The sequence below is a fragment of the Parus major genome, chromosome 28, assembly GCF_001522545.3.
Source record: "Parus major isolate Abel chromosome 28, Parus_major1.1, whole genome shotgun sequence".
NCBI classification, from domain to species: Eukaryota; Metazoa; Chordata; class Aves; order Passeriformes; family Paridae; genus Parus; species Parus major.
The window spans coordinates 2,289,776-2,305,727 of NC_031797.1; the positions used below are offsets into that span (position 1 = coordinate 2,289,776).

Here is a 15,952-nt window from a genome sequence, read left to right on the forward strand (position 1 = left end):
GGCACGAGCATGAGGCATCCCTGCCCTAAAGGGAAAACCCCCTGTTGTCCCTACTCTCACAGGGTCCCTGTGCTGTGTTCCCAAAAGCAAATGGCACTGGGGACACGTGCACATGGATTGACCTGGCTCCAGCTGCTCTTGTGGAGTGGAAAATTCAGCACTGCACCCCAAGGCAGCAGGTGGGGCAGCCTGAAGGAGCTGCAGGGAGATGGTGGCAGCCTGGGGATTTACTCTTGGCTCCCTGATTTTATAGAATCACAGGATCATAAAGGTTGGAAAAGCCCTCTAAGATCATTGAGTCCAGCTACTAATCCAGCACCAGCACTAACCCATGTCCCCAAGTGCCACAGCCACACAGCTTTTAATTCCCCCCAGGCCTGGTGACTCCAGTCAGTGCCAGTGTTTGACAACCATTTCCATGAAGAAATTTTTTCTAATAGCCAACCTAAACCTTCCCTGGTGTGACTTGAAGCCATTTCCTCTTGATTTTGGGGGACGTGATTTCAGAGATAGAGCATAACATAGCCAGAGGGGTTTGCTACAGCCCCATAAACATCAGGTCTTGGGGGGTCTGAGCCCTTGAGGGAGGAGAGGGCCCTGCAGGCCCAGAATGAGATTTTACCACCACATTAAGATGTTTTGCTCCCAGCTTGAGGAGTCTAACCTATTTTCCAGCCTCGGGGAAACAGCCCTGCAGAGCCACACCCTGGCATTAACACGGGCAGAGGAGAAGGTCACAACTCTGCAACCCCCTCGCTCATTCATCCCTTTCCCAGCCCCTTCCCTCGACCATACATCTCTCTGCCAGCTCTTTCCCTGCACCCAGCACCATTTCCTGCTCCCTAAACCCCATCCTGGAGAAGAGCTGATGCCAGTGAGGAGTTTGAGCCCAGCCTGACCACCAGCCGTGGCCGGGAGCAGGATTATTTGCCGGGCAAAAAGCCATCGCTGCCACCACCTCCACAATGCCACCCGCTGCCAGGCAGATTAGGTGACTTAATCCCTAAGCAAACAAACTGATCCCTGGGATTTTTATTATTATATTTTAAGCAGAATTCAAGGGCTGCAGGCAGCTCATCTCATCCACCCCCCAAGCACCACAAAGCCCCCCTGGGCAGGATACCTGACAGTTCCTTGAGGTAGGAAACCTCTGAAGCTGGGGAGCTGAGGCTTTTCCTCCCTAAAAAAATCTTCTGGGATTCTTCTCCCCACCCCCCCCAAAAAAAACCCCGAAGCATTTCTGGTACAGGCATCCCAGCAGGGAAGGGGCTGCAGGGCCCACAGCTGGACAGACGGACACATGTGGACAGAGAGCCGCCGGCCGCAGCTGGGTCCAGCTTGTTTTGAAAGTCACGGGTATTTCAGAGCCGGCGTTTTGCAACCATTCGGTGTCACAACAACAACAACAACTCGGTTCTACTTCGCAAACAGGCCCCGGGGCCGCCCCGGTTCTTTCCTGCTCACGTCAGCTGCAGCAGCCTCACCCGGGCCACGGCTGTTTCCAAACCCAGCCATGGAAAACGGCTTGAAGCAGCAGCGAAAGTGAATATTTCATCTTTCCCCACCACCGAGAGGGGCTCGGAGCTGTCCTCGGGGCGGCACTGGATGCTCAGATCACTGAAATCCCCGCCGGGATGCTGCGAGCCCCAGCTCGCCAGCCGGGAGAGGTGGTTGAAAAACCATCTCCTTCCATGGCAGGAGGCATTTTCCTCCCTGCAGTTTGAATATTCTCGGATGGTTGCTCGCAGGGCCGGCAGCCCCAGGGACAGCTCAGCCCCTGGCACGGCCGAAGCTTTCCAGGCTTTGGCAGCTGCAGAGCAATAGCCATTGAATTAAGGGTTTGTTTTGTTTTGGGGTTTTGGTGTTTTTTTTTTTTTTTTGTTTTGTTTTGTTTTTTATTTCAACGGAAACTTTATAATAATAGTAAAAGAAATCATAATCTGGGGGTGTCGGGAGGCGGGCAGTCGCTCCCCTGGGTATCGGGTGATCCGAAAGGGGAGGACGCTGCGCCCTTATCGCCACACGCGTTCCCTGCCCCCTTGGCAGCGGAGCCGGCCAGAGGTTTTGCAGCATAAACATATTTTGCTCAAGCAGACGGCCAGAGTTGAGCTAAGGACAACTCGATAACCAGAAAGCCCCCAAAAAATCGCCTTTTTACAGCAGCCTCCCCCATCTGTCTCATCCCAGCAAGCTGCCAGCCCAGCTTTGCAGCGATAAACACGGGACCAAGAGCAACCCCCCTTCTCGCAGATCCCCTCCCAGGGTGTTTACCAGCTCTTTGCAGGCAGATTGACTCTCCCTCATTTTTTTCACACGCCAAAACCGCCGGGAAAGCGGAGGGAACCGGCTGGAGCCCCTCCGGGACCGCCCGGCAGCGCAGCAGCCGCCCTCCCCACCGGCACTGCCCGGCCCAACCAGCCGGGACCCCTCGGGCTATCGCTGCCTCCATCGCTGGCCCGGGATGCGGTGGCATTTACACAGCTGCTCAGCAGGAAAATCCCTCTCCCTGCTCCGCATAACCCCTCGCGTTTAAAGATAACCTCCTTCAGGCTTGCTGATGAGGTTGGGAGATGGGGAGGGGGCTCGCTGCAGGCTGCTGGTGATGTGTGGGCATCCCTGCGAGCTGGCTTGGAGCCTTCTCCCCCCAAACCGAGCTGAGGGGGTTTTTTGTTGAAATCAGCTCTAATTTGCTGCTTCTTGCAGGGTGATAGGGAAGAAAAAAAGGAGCACAACCCGGTTTCTGAAGACTTTGAGGTTGGGGCGTGGGAGGAGGGATCAGAGCCGTGGGGTTTGACGAGGCTGCCCCATCACCCCTGAGGAGCAGGGAGGTGACAGCCCCGCACTCGTCGCCTCTCAGCTGGGGCCAGCTGTGTCCCGACTGACCCCCAGAGCAGCTCAGCAGTGACTGCGGTGCCCCTCGCTCCTCCCTGGTGCCACACTAGCCAGGTTTTACCTGCGGGGGTCAGGACGGGGGATGTCACCGTGCCACATCCCCCTGGGGCCGCCCACCCACCCGGGGCTGGACGGGAACTTCTCTACAATTTGTGAAGCGGCTCCTGGGACTGACAGCGAAGCCAGCCGGGGTGGGGAGCAAAATCCCACCGCTCCACATCCCTGGCACAGGGCACGGCCGTGTCACCCGCAGACCCCAGCGGGGGAGCCGTGCCCCATCCCCAAGCTCCCTGTTTGTGTGCCAGCACATCACGTGCAGCCGCTGGATGACCCGGGACGTGGCGGGGATTTTTCTTTTAAGAGTTGTTGTTGTTTTTTAACAAAGCCAAAATATTTGCGTCCCCACGGGGACGGCTCTGGGTCACTGAGCGCCACTCTGGGGTCCCGGCAGGACAGGGGACACCCGGCTCCGTGGGGAGGGTCCGGTGCCGGCGGCTCCATCCCTGGCACGGTCCCCGGTGTTTATACATAGACATGTTTGTGCGCGGCACCGGCCCCTTCCTCGCTCCCAAACAACGGGAGGAAAGTCAAAAAGTCACAAAAATTTTCCATTGCCCGAGGAAGGGAAGGAGCGAGGAGCGACTGTGCAAGGGGCCGGGCAGTGCCAACAGTGAGGGACCCCAAATGAGGCGGGTCAGACCCAAAAAAACAAGGGGTTGGTTTTGATACAGTGAATAAAGGTGGCGATTTGCTGCAAAGACAATACCGGCAGCACCGGCCACCGTCGAGGTCTGTGGGGTGTCCCGGTGATGTCACCCTGCTGCTGGCACGATGCTCACAGGGGACGGGACGTGTGGCACGTGCAGCCACCAGGCTGCTCCAGACCCCGCTTTTCGGCATTTAAAAAAAAAAAAAAAACCTGTTTGGAATAAAAAAATTCTGCGGTTTCTCCGCAGTTTCCCCCCGCAGCCGGAGGGGCTCGCTGCCCGCACCAGGCTGGGGAAAAGCTGCGATTCCTGTCGAGCCGGAGGGAAAAGCCCCGGCTCAGGGATGCGGGGACTTTGCCTGCGGTTTCCGTGGGCGGCAGCAGCTCCGGCAAAGGCGGCTGAGTCAGCGGGCGGAGGGCGGCCGCGATGCCGCCCCGGCATGTCGGGGTGCACGGCTGCTTCCCGGAGCCCTGGCACAGCTCTGCCCGGAGCCCTGGCACAGCTCTGCCGCATGAAGGGGAGCCTCAGAGTCCCAGAGCCCAAAAATGCTGCCAGGGCCGAGCCCTGGTGCTTCCGCAGCGCCGGAGGCTGGAACAAACCCAAAGCAAGGCCTGGTGCTGCTGGGACTTTGTCCCCTCGGTGCTCGGGGACCCTGTGACTGGGCTGGGCAGGTCCCGGTGCTCCAGACACTGCTGCTCCGCAGGGTGCGAGGGCTGCGAGCCCGGAGTCCCACCGGAGCAAAGATGCTGAATTTGGGCAGTGCCCGAACCCCGACCCCAGCGCGGGGTGCTCCGTTTCGGCCAAAATCTAGATTTCTCATCACTGCCCGAGCCCCGTGCACACAGATCAGCCCCCGGTGGGTGCCCCTCGGTTCTGGCAGGTTCTGGGGTGAGCTGCACCCCGCAGGGCTCAGGCCAGCTGGGCTGGGGAAGGCGGTGCTTGTTTTGGGAGCTGGACGGGCGCCCGGGCCGGAGGCAGCAGCGGCGCAGTTAATCCCGGCCCTCGCAGGGCTGCGCCAGCCCCGGCACATTCTGTCCCAAGCCACAAGCTTGGCGTGTCACCGTCCCCGCGGCACGGCCGAGCTGGGCCCCCCACTGACCCCTCGGGCCTCCGGACAGCAGCGTCAGCTGCGGGGCCACCGGGATGGCACCGAGCATCCTCCGGGGAGGGCTGGGGGAAAGGGGAGCCCCTCAAAATGCTGCAGAGAGAGGCCACATAGAGTGTCCCGGCAGAGCCGTGAGCTGCAGAGGGGAGTGGGCTCCCAGCAGCCCTGCGGCCGAGGCAAAGGGCTCCAACAATTTTGGGATTGAAAGGCAAAAATGACAGGCTAGAGGAGCAGAGCAAGGGCTGGGGGCGAGTTTCCGTGCCCCTCGCAAGGAGCAGATTCTGACGGCTGGTCTGGGCAGCATTTTCCAGCGCACGGGGCCAAGAGCTATAAATAATCCCGGCACTGTAATTGCATCACGCGCCTCCTGCCCGGGGTCGGGTCTCGGTGCTGCCGCAGCATCGCCGTGCAGGGCACGGGGTCGTTCCAGCTCAGCGGACCCCCAGGGAGCCCCAAATCTCCCGTGCCAATAAACCTGGAACAGCCCGGGCTGTTCAATCAGGACTTTGGAGCCGGGGCAGATAAACAACAGAAGGTTGGAGGGAGCACCGGCAGCACTGCCAGCAGTTGTGAAAGCGCTGCCTGGAAGGGTCTGCTCCGTGCCCTGGCTCCAAATGTCCAGACGAGGTATTTTTAGCCCCTTCAGGGTTCAGGATTCAGGAGTACTTTCCTGGCAGTAGCCCCAGCTTGGCCATACCGCCCCAATCTCACTGTGCTACTGCCCGACTGTACGAGAAAAACCTGGAGAGAAAAACCTGGAGGCGCTGGAGACAAGAATTCCTGCTGGAGAGATCTCTCCCACACGGGCACCGGGAGCGCTGCCCACCGGTGTTGGGTTGCCCAGCATGGCCTGTCCCCATCACCGTGTGACGCCGTTTCCCAGGAAGACGCAGCAGGACAGACACGGGGTGCTGGGTGCTCGCCTCCCCTCCGGCCCGGGGAATAAACATCCCCTTGTGCAGCCGGGGCAGATGATCCGGGGCTGACCATCAGCCCCCGGCCATCCCCGCTGCTCGGCGTTTGCCAGCTCAGAATGGCTCCCTTGTGCCAGGCTGGGGCTGGCTGGGATCAGCCTGGTCACAGGGCTGCCTTCGGGGCCATCCTCACCTGGGGCTGCAGCGCTGTGCTTCGTGTCCCCTTTGATGTCACCAAACAACCCCCGAGGCCACGCAGCACCGGCCACCGCTGCTGCTGCCAGCGGCAGATCCAGACACGATCCCCCCAAACCGGGATACAAACAAATTCCCTGCGAGGCCGGTTAATCCTCCCCCGGGAAAAATTAATCAGAGCACCAGGGATGCCAAATAAAAACCAGATTTGAATAAAGGTTGCAGGAGCACCAGGTTCTCACAGGCAAACACAGGGACAAGTTCTCTCCTCTGGCTCAGGGCAGGAGCACGTGCTCTGATGCAGCTGCGGGGCTGAGCAGCTCAGCAAACAAAAAAATAAAGTGGGGGGGGAAAAAAATCACATTCCAGTGGCAGTATTTTTAAGCAGCACAGTCCGTGGAAGAGAAAATTAAAGCCCTGATTCAAAACCTGCCTTGGATGCACCAAGACTTGCCATGCCCAGGGGAGACACGGAGCACAAAAATGCTGTGAAAAACCAAATTCCAGCCCAAGGAAGCAGGTGAAGGAGCCTCCCTGCTCTTCCCACAGGGCAGCAGCTCCCAGCCAGCACAGGGCTGATCTCAACCCTCCTTGGGACTGGCTGAGCCAATGCAGGAGTGTCCCAGCTCCCAGCTGGGTCCCTGCCAGGCTTTCAGGATGGAGGAGACTGTGTCTGTCCTCCGGGAGCCTGGACACAAACAGGAAGCAAGTGTGGAAAAATACAACAGGTTTGCTGGCAGCCCTGCATCCCAGGTAAGGGGAAAAGTGCCAAAAGTGCACAGATGTGGAGGAGCTGGAGGCTCAAGGGACCAAAGCTGCCGGGGAGCTGTGCTGGCCGAGTGACCCAGTTAATCCCAGTGCAGGACTGGGGGCAGGGTGCAGCTGGGTGCCTGCAGGGCAGTGAAGAGAGGACAGGGAGCACTCCCACATCCCAACAGCCACAGCATGGCTCCAGACAACGGGAAGCAGAAAGAGGAAGACAAAAATATCCAGGCTTGGTTTAAAGAATTTATTTCAGACAAAAAATTCTCCACCAAAAAGTCATACAAAAAGAGTAGAGACAAAGAGTGGTCATTACAAAAGTGTTCACAGATAGAAAAGACTCATCTGAGCAACCCCAGCACAGAGCCCAAGGCACACTGGCTTTGGCTGTGCACGGCCAGGGATTGTCTCAGCGAGGGAATGCAAAGGTCCTCGGCCCCCAAACTCTGCTCAGGTCCCCCTGCAGCGAGCAGGGTCAGCCCCTGGCTCCTCACTACAACATCCAGCTCGCCCTTCCCATACCACTTCCCACCCCAATGAGCACAGGTTGCTGCTGGGTCCTCACCCCACCAGGGCCCTGACTCCTCTAGGGGTACAGCATCAAGGACTCCCAGCCCTGACAGATTCATCCCAACTCCTCATCTCCCATGTAGCTGCCACCAGCCTTAGACTGGGTTTCCCTCTCTCCTTCTTGGCCACCAGCCACAGCTCCAACCCCCCATGCTGGTACCACAGTTTGGGGGCTGGTTTCAGCCCCATCTTGGGGGGAGGCACCAGCACACTGTGCAGGTTTGGTGCTGACACTCATGAACCAGCTTTCCTGTTCTCAGTAAATGGCACCAAAACACTGCCACAGATCATAAATTCATCCCCCAAATCCTTGTATCAGCCCTTGGAGGCCTTTAGAGTTTGGATAAGTGGCTCAAACCATTCCCCCCACAGGTACCCGCAGGCTTGTGGCAAAGATTATCAGCAGTGGCTGAGCCCTCTGCTTCATCCAGCCAGAAAAGGACCTTTCACTGCCTTGGGGACCTGCAGTCCTGGTGAGCAACAGGCAAAGGGCTGCACCTGCATGCCCCAGGGCCCAACCCTGAGCACCATCCAAACATTCTCCAGTAATCCTGAGAAATGCCTTCAAGCTCCTGTTTTCCACACCAGGAGCTGACAGAAGTTTTCGGAGCACGGCACTGCAGGCAAGGAGAGAGCAATCTCAGCTCGTATTCCCTGTTCTAACCCCAAAATCCTAGGGCAGTTCTGAACTCCGCGTGTCCTTCCCGGCCACACACGGAGCCGCTCCACACCGCCAGCCCCTCGTGTTCTCCAACCCTGCCACGGCACCCAAGGGACAGTCACAACAGGAGTGGTGAGGGTGGTGAGTGGAGTCGGGGTCTCACATCCCCGTTTCCAGACTCAAGTGCTGTGAGGGTGCAAGCTGCCATCCCCAGGGATTGTCACGCTGTCACACACAGCCGATGTGCTTCTCTCAGCAGGTCATGCAGCGCGGGCGGATGCTCTCCGATGCGGGGTTTGGATCCACCTGCAGAGCCAAGCCCAGAGTCAAAAACCTCAGAGGTGGCACATCCCAGCCTCCACCAACCTCCCAGCCCAGAGGGATTAAGCACCTCTGAATACAGCGGAGGTGGTCGGAAGCGGAATTCCTGGATGTAGGCGAAGAAGGGACCCTCTAGGATGTCCCCGAGTTCGCTGCGGCACGGAGGAGCCAGGCCCTGCTCAGCCTCTGGGCTGGACACGACTGCTGAGTACTCAGGAGGGGCTGGAGAGAAAGGAGAACTGTCAGGGAATAGTAAACACTCTCCATAAATGGGGGACATGCAGGTAAAAGGGCTTCAAACCCACTGTTTCCCAAACCCTCCCAGTTCCCTGAGGAAGGAACCCAAGAGATTCAACACCAAAACCAAAAAATTGGGTTAAAAAAAAGTAAAACTGGCCCAGTTGAGAACTTTGCATCTCACTCTGCTGACCAGGGGGTTTATCCCAGGGAGATGCTCACCCTCCAGCTGCTCCGGGATGGTGCTGAGCCAGTCCAGGTTGACGCTGTACTGGCTGCTGACACTGGAGGTGCGGCTCCCGAAGGGATGCAGCGGGATGGTCCCGATGACAAGAGGCAATTCAAGGAGCAGCTTGGACGTCCCAGGAATATCCACGCAAACCTGCCGAGACAGAGAGCAGCAGGGAAGCTTAGCTGGTGGTGTTTTCCCAGTCTGGAGGGGCAGGGATGTCCCCTGAGCTCCTGCAGAGCTCCCTCACCTTCAGGGAGTATTCCACCTGGATGATGCGGCACTGCAGGATGGACGGCCCCACGGGCGGGATCTTCAGCGCCCGGCCGTGCCACACCTCCCGCTTCCCGGCAGGGATGGGGTCCCCGGTGATGCTGGTCACCACCGACTTCTTCTGCTTCTTGGTGCCCCGGGCAATGAAGGTCTGGGTCTGGATTATGGCTGCCTTGGGCACCACGGCACGGCTCGTGCAGTTGTCGATCTCAGCAAAGATGGGGATGACCTCGCCTGCCAAAACAGACACACACATGCTGGAGCAGGGGAGGCAGAGCCCAGAACTGCCTTGAGGAGTTGCTGCACAGGCCCACTGAGGGCTGGCCACACTGTCTGACAGGGCAGGCACACGGGTTCATCCAGGAGGAACATCCCAAGGACACTGCTCACATCTAAAGTTCTCTAATTTCCTGCCAGCTCACCAAACCCCCTCCTCTGGGGTCTGTCCCAGCGCCCACTGAGGTTGAAGGGCACCTAGTCTCACCTGGGGTGTAGCCTTTTCGATCAATCTTGGCAGTCACAGATACTTGGCCACGGTTGCAGTACCAGGCACGTGCAAGTTTCTCCTTAGCACCTGCCTGGGGAGCCTGGAAAAAGGGAAATATTTAGGCTATTTAGTAACTAAGGATGAAACTCAAAGCAATCACCTCCCTGGCACCAAGAACCTGCCGGGGAGCATCAGCAATTTCTCAGGTATCTGATGCAAGAAGCTGTTGCAATGCCTTAAAGTTTCCAAAAACAAAGAGGCACAGCTGACCTCTGCCCAGCTCAGGTAACGCTGGAGGGCACAAGTTACAGGGGGGAAAATATTCCCTCTGGAAAGCAGGCCTGCACTGTAAGGCTGAAGGGCAGGCAGACACCTTCCCCATGGGCTTCCTGGCTGCGTTTTGGGTGTCAGAGCCCCAGGGTGGAGCAGGGGGAGCTCACCAGCAGTGCAGGGGTGTTTATGTCGATGGGTTCAATCACAGTGAACTCCTTCTTTGCCTTCTTCACTGTTGACCAGGGTCTGTGCAGCTTGGCCTTCACCCAGTAGCGCACACTGCCATGCTTCCCCTCAAAGGAGGTGGCCAGGGTCCTGGGCAAGAGCAATAAACAATTTTGTAAGGGTTTTGCTCACAAAAACCTCATTTTCAAGATGTCCTCTCCCCCACAAAAACACCAACTTACTCAGGGAGCTGGAAGGTGAAGGGGAACTCGTGCCTTCCTGCCTGCAGGACAGTGGCCTCACCATTGTCTGTGGGTAAAACAGATTGAGGAGGATTAGCTCCCTCCTGCAGAACTTCCTCCCCGGGCGGGTCACAGAGATGTGCAGCACCCAGCAAGGAGCAGCACGAGGGCACAGCAATGTTTCTGCCAGGGCTGAGCTGCAGCAGCTGTGACACAAGAGCTGGGCACTGTCTGCATTCCATGTGTCTGCAGACACGCAGGGCACAGGGGCACCTCCTCGGAGAGCTGGGCAGCTTCCCCAGGTGGGCTCTGCTTCATCCTGCAGCCACCCCGAGCCACAGCTTTGGAGTGAGAGCCCAAGATGACCAATTTGACGGTGAGTGGCCAGCCAGGCCCCCACCCCCCTCAAGAGTTTGCACCCCAAGGTTGGAGGGGACCTCAGACGATCATTTAGGTCAATCCCTGCACCTCAAAACAAGCTCCTGAACCTCCAGCTTTCCAACACTGCTTCCCTGCCACGAATAGCTCACAGGAGAGGGGGAGTCTTGTCCCTAAGCGAGGTGCCCTGCACAGCAGCAGAGTGCAGCTGCGCACCCCAAGATTTCGGGGTGCACCCAGAACGTGAGGTGTCTGCAGGGACCCACACATGCCATTCCCAGACCCTAAGGCACCCCACACACCCAAATTTCAGCTTGTCGGCGTGTCACACACTCAGCAGCCAGGCTGTCCCCAGCACCCAGATTTCTGCAGTTTTGGGGTGCCATGCACCCAAGCATCGGCGGCTGTCCCAGGCACCCAGATTTCATCCGGTTGGGGTGTCCGGAACACCCGACAGCCGGGGTGTCCGGGCAGCCCCACACCCCCGTTGCTGCAGCCCCCGGTGCCCTCAGGCCCCTCTCGCCGCCGCCCGGGCGGTGCCGAGCCCCGGGGGAGCCCCTCGGGCAGGCCGTGCCGTACCTGGGGGTGCCATCAGCGTGTCGCGGTGGCTCAGAAACTCCACCTGGTCGCTGTAGCTCTGCGTGTAGGCGGTGCTGGAGCCGGCGCTGCGGGACTCGGTCCAGTGGACGCGGGCAGCGCCCATGGCCCGCAGCCGGAGCGCCCCGAGCCGTGCGGCCGCCGCCAGCTCCAGCACCACGCGGCCCGACACCGCCTGCCCGGGGCTGAAGGCGGCCGGGCCGTCCCGCTCCGCGCCCTCTAGCACGATCGAGAAGCGTTTGAGGCGATCGAAAATCATGGCGCGGCTCAGCTCCGACCGGCGCGATGCGGCTCAGCCCGGCCCGGCGCGGCTGGGCCCGGCTTTAAGCGCCCGGCGCGGCCGGGGGCGGCCCCGGCGGGGCGGGACGGGCCGGGCCGGGCCGGCCCCGCCGGGCCCTGCAAAACAAGGCAGGGAGCATGTGCGGATCGGCCCCTGCGCACGGAACGCGGCTGGACGGAGCTCTACGGGGGGGTTGGACCGTGCGGTGCCGTGTCCGCTCCCGGCGGGACTCCCCAACTTATCCCGAGACACCGAGACATCGCCGCCGGAACGTGGGCTGGGCAGGGGGCTGAGCACTGCCCGGGGGTGACCCCCTGTCTGCTGCCGGGTCGTTCCGTACCCCCCGGGACTCCTTGCAGCTCCCATCCTTGGCCCCCAAGCCCTTCTCTAGCTTCTGCCTTTGCCTCCCAAAATCCCTTCCTGATCTATCCTTTCCCCCACAAATTTCCCCTCTAACTCCATCCTTGCCTCCCAAAACTCCCTTCCAGCTCCTACTCTTGACCCTCAAAATCCCCTTCCAGCTCTTATCGTTGCCCCTCAAATTCCATTCCAGCTTCTATCCTTGTCCCCCAAAATCCCCGTCCTTGTCCCCCAAAATCCCCATCCTTGCCCCCCAAACTCCCCATCCTTGGTTCCCAAACCCTTCTCTAACTTCCATCCTTGCCTGTCAAATTTCCCATTCACCTCCATCCTTGTCACCCAGAACTCTTTTCCAGCTCCCATCCTTGTCCCTCAAGCTCACTCCTCAGCTTCTATCCTTGCCCCCCAAAATCCCCATCCTTTCCCCCCAAAATCCCCATTCTTGCCCCTAAAACTCTCCCTGCAGCTCCAATCCTGACATCCCACCCCATCTTTGTCCAGCACCCCCACTCCCAGGGTCACAGCCATGGGTTGTGGCCAGGGGGGATCCCTCACTCTAAACCTCTCTCCTTCCAGCCACACATTGATTCACATCCTTCCCTTCCCAAGAGCCATTCCCAGGGCTCAGGACAGGCTGGATCTGGGCTCCTGACACAGCCCAGCCCACTGGTGACACGGTGATGTCTGGGACATCACTTAGTTCTAAGAAATCAAGAACTGGCTGGGGTTCAGCTTGTGCAATGACAGCGTGAGCAATCCTCTTCCCTGCGCTTGTTAACCAGGCGAGCACCAGTTTTCCACCAGATCCTGCTGGGATTGGTGTCCAAAACCCAGTGATAAATTCCACCTGCATGGGCAGGAGCAGCACAGGGTGTCGTTCCATCGGCGCCATCCGCACTTCCCTGTGCTCAGCCGGGGTGAAAGTGTGGAAACTGGGAACTGGTGATTCCCAAGGTGGACATCTCCATCAGCAGCACCCCAAGATGTTGTAAAAGTGGGGAGAAAGGAATCTGTGCCCCCCAAAAGGGTTAATGAACCCTTAGAAACTTCTACTTTAATGATGGTTGTCATGTTTACGGAGCACAGAGCCCTGCACCCTCGGCACGGTGGGGGATAAGACAGAACAAGTATTAAAAATGTTACTCAGCACTTGGCCGCCTAAGTTTTGGGGATTTTTGAGTTGCTCCCAGCCATGCCAGGCAGGACCTGCTGTGCTGAACTCAGTTGATCACAGCCACTTAAAAAATGAGCTGGGCTGAAGCCTGGCACTGCTCTAGATGTTTCCAGTGCCAGACTGGAATTGTCTGTCTCCCTCCCCAGGGGAAGGGGACTGTGGTTTGTTTTATATGCACAACCATTTGCTGCCACGGGCAAACATGAATCACAGCAAACGCTGCAGAGGGAGAGGGAAAGGAGGAAGGAAGACACGTCACAGCACGAGTTAACTGGTGACACTGGCTCTGGGAAGGCGCCTGGTGTCCCTGCAGTGACATTAGAGGTGGGGAGGCTCTTGAGAGGGGCTGGAGCCTTAGCTGGGCCCCTCTCTTTGCTTGGCATCCTCCTCCTCCTCCTCCTCCTCCTCCCGCCTGTCGGCACACACCCCTGGGCCGTGACTCAGCCCTCGCCCACGGGATGCGGATCCCTGCAAACCAAACCTCCCTCCCGTGGCAGCGCACGCGATGCCCCCGGCTGTCCCTCGCTGCCGCCACGTGGGGAGGGAGGGCAGCCCCCTTGGACCCCTCTGAGACCCCTCTGGGACCCTTCTGGGATCCCCGCACCCACAGAGGGTCTCTCCTGCCTCCTGGGACCTCCAGAAGCTGTGGAAGCACAGCCGAGAGTTTTCCTTTCAGGAGCGGTGCTGGGTGCCCAAGGCAAACCCGGCCAGGTCGGGCACAGCACTCGGGGCACGATCTCCAACTCTTCAGCCCCATCTAGAGTCTGGCCAGGCTGGAGCCGCTCCCAGCAGGAGCTGACACCTGCCCGGCTCATGGGGGGCTGCACCTTCCCTGACCAGCTGCTGGGACCGGCTGGCTTCTCCCCTCCGAGCCCGGAGTCACAGGAGGGGCCCTGGAGCGCCAGAGAAGGGAATGCAGTGGGTAAATAGGTAAATAGCAGCCCGGGATGGGGGTGAGATGGGACAACGTAGAGCCTGGCACAAGCACATGCTCCCAGACTGAGGAAGCAGCTCCATCCCTGCCAGATTGGGGATTGCTGTGTATGGACAAGGATTAAGGTGATGATTGAGAGCCATCCCGCAAACGAAGGAGAGCCCTGATGCCAAAACTCTTCTGGATGTCTCCATTAAAATAAAATGGCTTCTGGATGTTTGTCCCTCACCAGGGCAGGAACTACACCTTTGGGAAGTGCTGCAGGATCCTTGGACAGAAAAGATCACTGCACAACACGGGGCCCTCCCATCACCTCACACAGAGGAGTCCAGGGTTTTCCTTGTGCTGCCTTTGCCCATTAACCCCCTGTCTTTTCCTCTCCTCCTCTCTCAAATGATTACACAACACACGTTTAAAGGCCCTGCCTGAACATCCTTCTTGCACACTTTTTTCTTGTCTCTCAGCACAGCACCCCGGTGCCAGCGCTCACCACCCTGCCAGGAAACTGCAGATAAACTCAGCTGAGGGGAGAGCAGAAGGGAGGGCGCTTATCTGTGCCTGGCTTCCCTCCTCTGCACTGCCTTGTTACCATGACAAAACCTGCATTTTTTAAACACCACGCAGACACAGCTGATCTCGTGGAGAAGCAACAAGAAAGGAGCAGTCACAGGGACTGACTGTCGGATGGTGGCACGTTTCTCACCAGCTGACATCAGAAGGCCCTCACGCTGCTGTTGGGGACAGAACAGGGGACAGAGAGATCCAAAGGAAGTTATTTTGGCTGCAGGACAGCCCCTCTCTGCTATTCACTCCCTTAAAACGCCCTGGTGATCACACGTGTCTCACAAGGCAGAAAAGGGATCTGTGTATGGACAGAGACAATAAAATCCCAGTCCCCAAGTTGTGGTGTGGCTTTCTGTCCCCAAGGCAGTCCAGCTCAGCACTCCCTGTGCAGTAACAGGGGCCAGGAACCATCAGCTCTGAGCTACAGCTGTGCAGGGTGCCTGCGAGGCCGAGCAGCTCCTGCAATTCCTGCAGCCCTTGGCCAAGTGCCCTTCCCCAGATGGCTCCAGGGGCTCCTATCACACACAATCCCAGCAGCAGAATCCAAACGTGCTGGCAGCAGCTTGTGGCTTCCCTACAGACATTTCCTGCAGGGATAATGGGAGATAAACTCACCCTTGTCACCTCAGAGCTAATGGGACACCAACCAAGTTCTGCATGACCAAGCGCTCAGGATCCAGGGCAAGGGCTTAATTGTAATTTGGACACTTCATAGAGGTGCAGCTGCCAAGGGGACAACCTCAGGCACAGCATGGAAGAGCTGCTGCCAAAAGACAGAACCTCCAGAGCAGTACAGGTGTTTGGAGCAGATGGCAGAGCACAGTCATCCAGAAATAGAGAAAATTACCTTCCCAGTGCAGTCCAGAGACAGGAACACTCCAGGAAACCAACTCAGTTCCCTTTTCCATCCCTCCAGTTTATTCCTGCAAAGTCTACATTTGCCAGATTGGGCTGGCACCACTCTCTGGGTTGCACTTGGCCACTGACACAATGAAATGCCCTCAGCATAAGTCCTACAGCCATTTCCAGGCCTGGGCAACCATGCCACAGGTAGTAACAAGGCCATGAGAAACAGGGAAAGGGGGAGGAAAAGCCACAGAGGAATGGCTGTGACACTGTTATTGGAGGGGAGGATAAAAGACATGCATGTTCCTGAGAAAAGCCAGAGTTAATGAGTGGATGGAGAGCTGAGACATCCCATATCCCTCAGCTCTGGATCATTTCATCCCAAGCACACAAAGAATGGCTTGTGGTATGCAAGTGGCTTGTGCTCTTGGAGATCTAAGCAACGTGCCAGCTGGGCACGCGGTCCCAGCATCAGGGACCCAAAAACAAACATTGGCTGAAGCACTAAGTGCTCTTTCCACACTTGTGAACAGACACTCGTGTTTGCTCTTCCCTGTGCAAACAAAACAAAAGCCACAAATCTCTGGTGCTCCCCAGCCCTGGGTTTGCCAGCAGCTTCCTGGAGACCAGCAGCAGAGAGAGAAACCCTCAGCTGAGGTGAGAAGAGGGGCAAACAGCCCTGTGTGGGTCAGCAACCCCCATAGAGGGCAGAGGCTCCTCTGCGGGGACACCTACAGCCTGAGGGGATCCCAACCCCACAGCCTGGCCCAGAGACACATCCAAGGG

General features: G+C 58.3%; 1 protein-coding gene across 3 annotated transcripts in view; it reads right to left on the bottom strand.

Annotated features, from left to right (window-relative positions):
• Positions 1 to 6,801: 6,801 nt before the first annotated feature.
• The window catches only part of ARRDC2 (arrestin domain containing 2), a 10,276-nt gene continuing 1,125 nt past the window's right edge, over positions 6,802 to 15,952 (bottom strand). Inside the window, exons 1-8 of one of the 3 annotated variants that reach the window (XM_019009145.2) lie at positions 15,168 to 15,912; positions 10,034 to 10,100; positions 9,794 to 9,941; positions 9,351 to 9,453; positions 8,844 to 9,100; positions 8,587 to 8,746; positions 8,198 to 8,349; positions 6,802 to 8,112 (exon numbers count right to left, since the gene is read on the bottom strand). In XM_019009145.2, coding sequence (XP_018864690.1) covers positions 8,059 to 8,112; positions 8,198 to 8,349; positions 8,587 to 8,746; positions 8,844 to 9,100; positions 9,351 to 9,453; positions 9,794 to 9,941; positions 10,034 to 10,100; positions 15,168 to 15,228 — 1,002 coding nt within the window. In that variant the 5' untranslated portion in view covers positions 15,229 to 15,912 and the 3' untranslated portion in view covers positions 6,802 to 8,058. Of the gene's footprint in view, positions 8,113 to 8,197; positions 8,350 to 8,586; positions 8,747 to 8,843; positions 9,101 to 9,350; positions 9,454 to 9,793; positions 9,942 to 10,033; positions 10,101 to 10,990; positions 11,314 to 15,167; positions 15,913 to 15,952 lie in introns of those variants that run through there. The other 2 variants (XM_015651944.3, XM_015651945.3) reach the window with 2 other exon arrangements.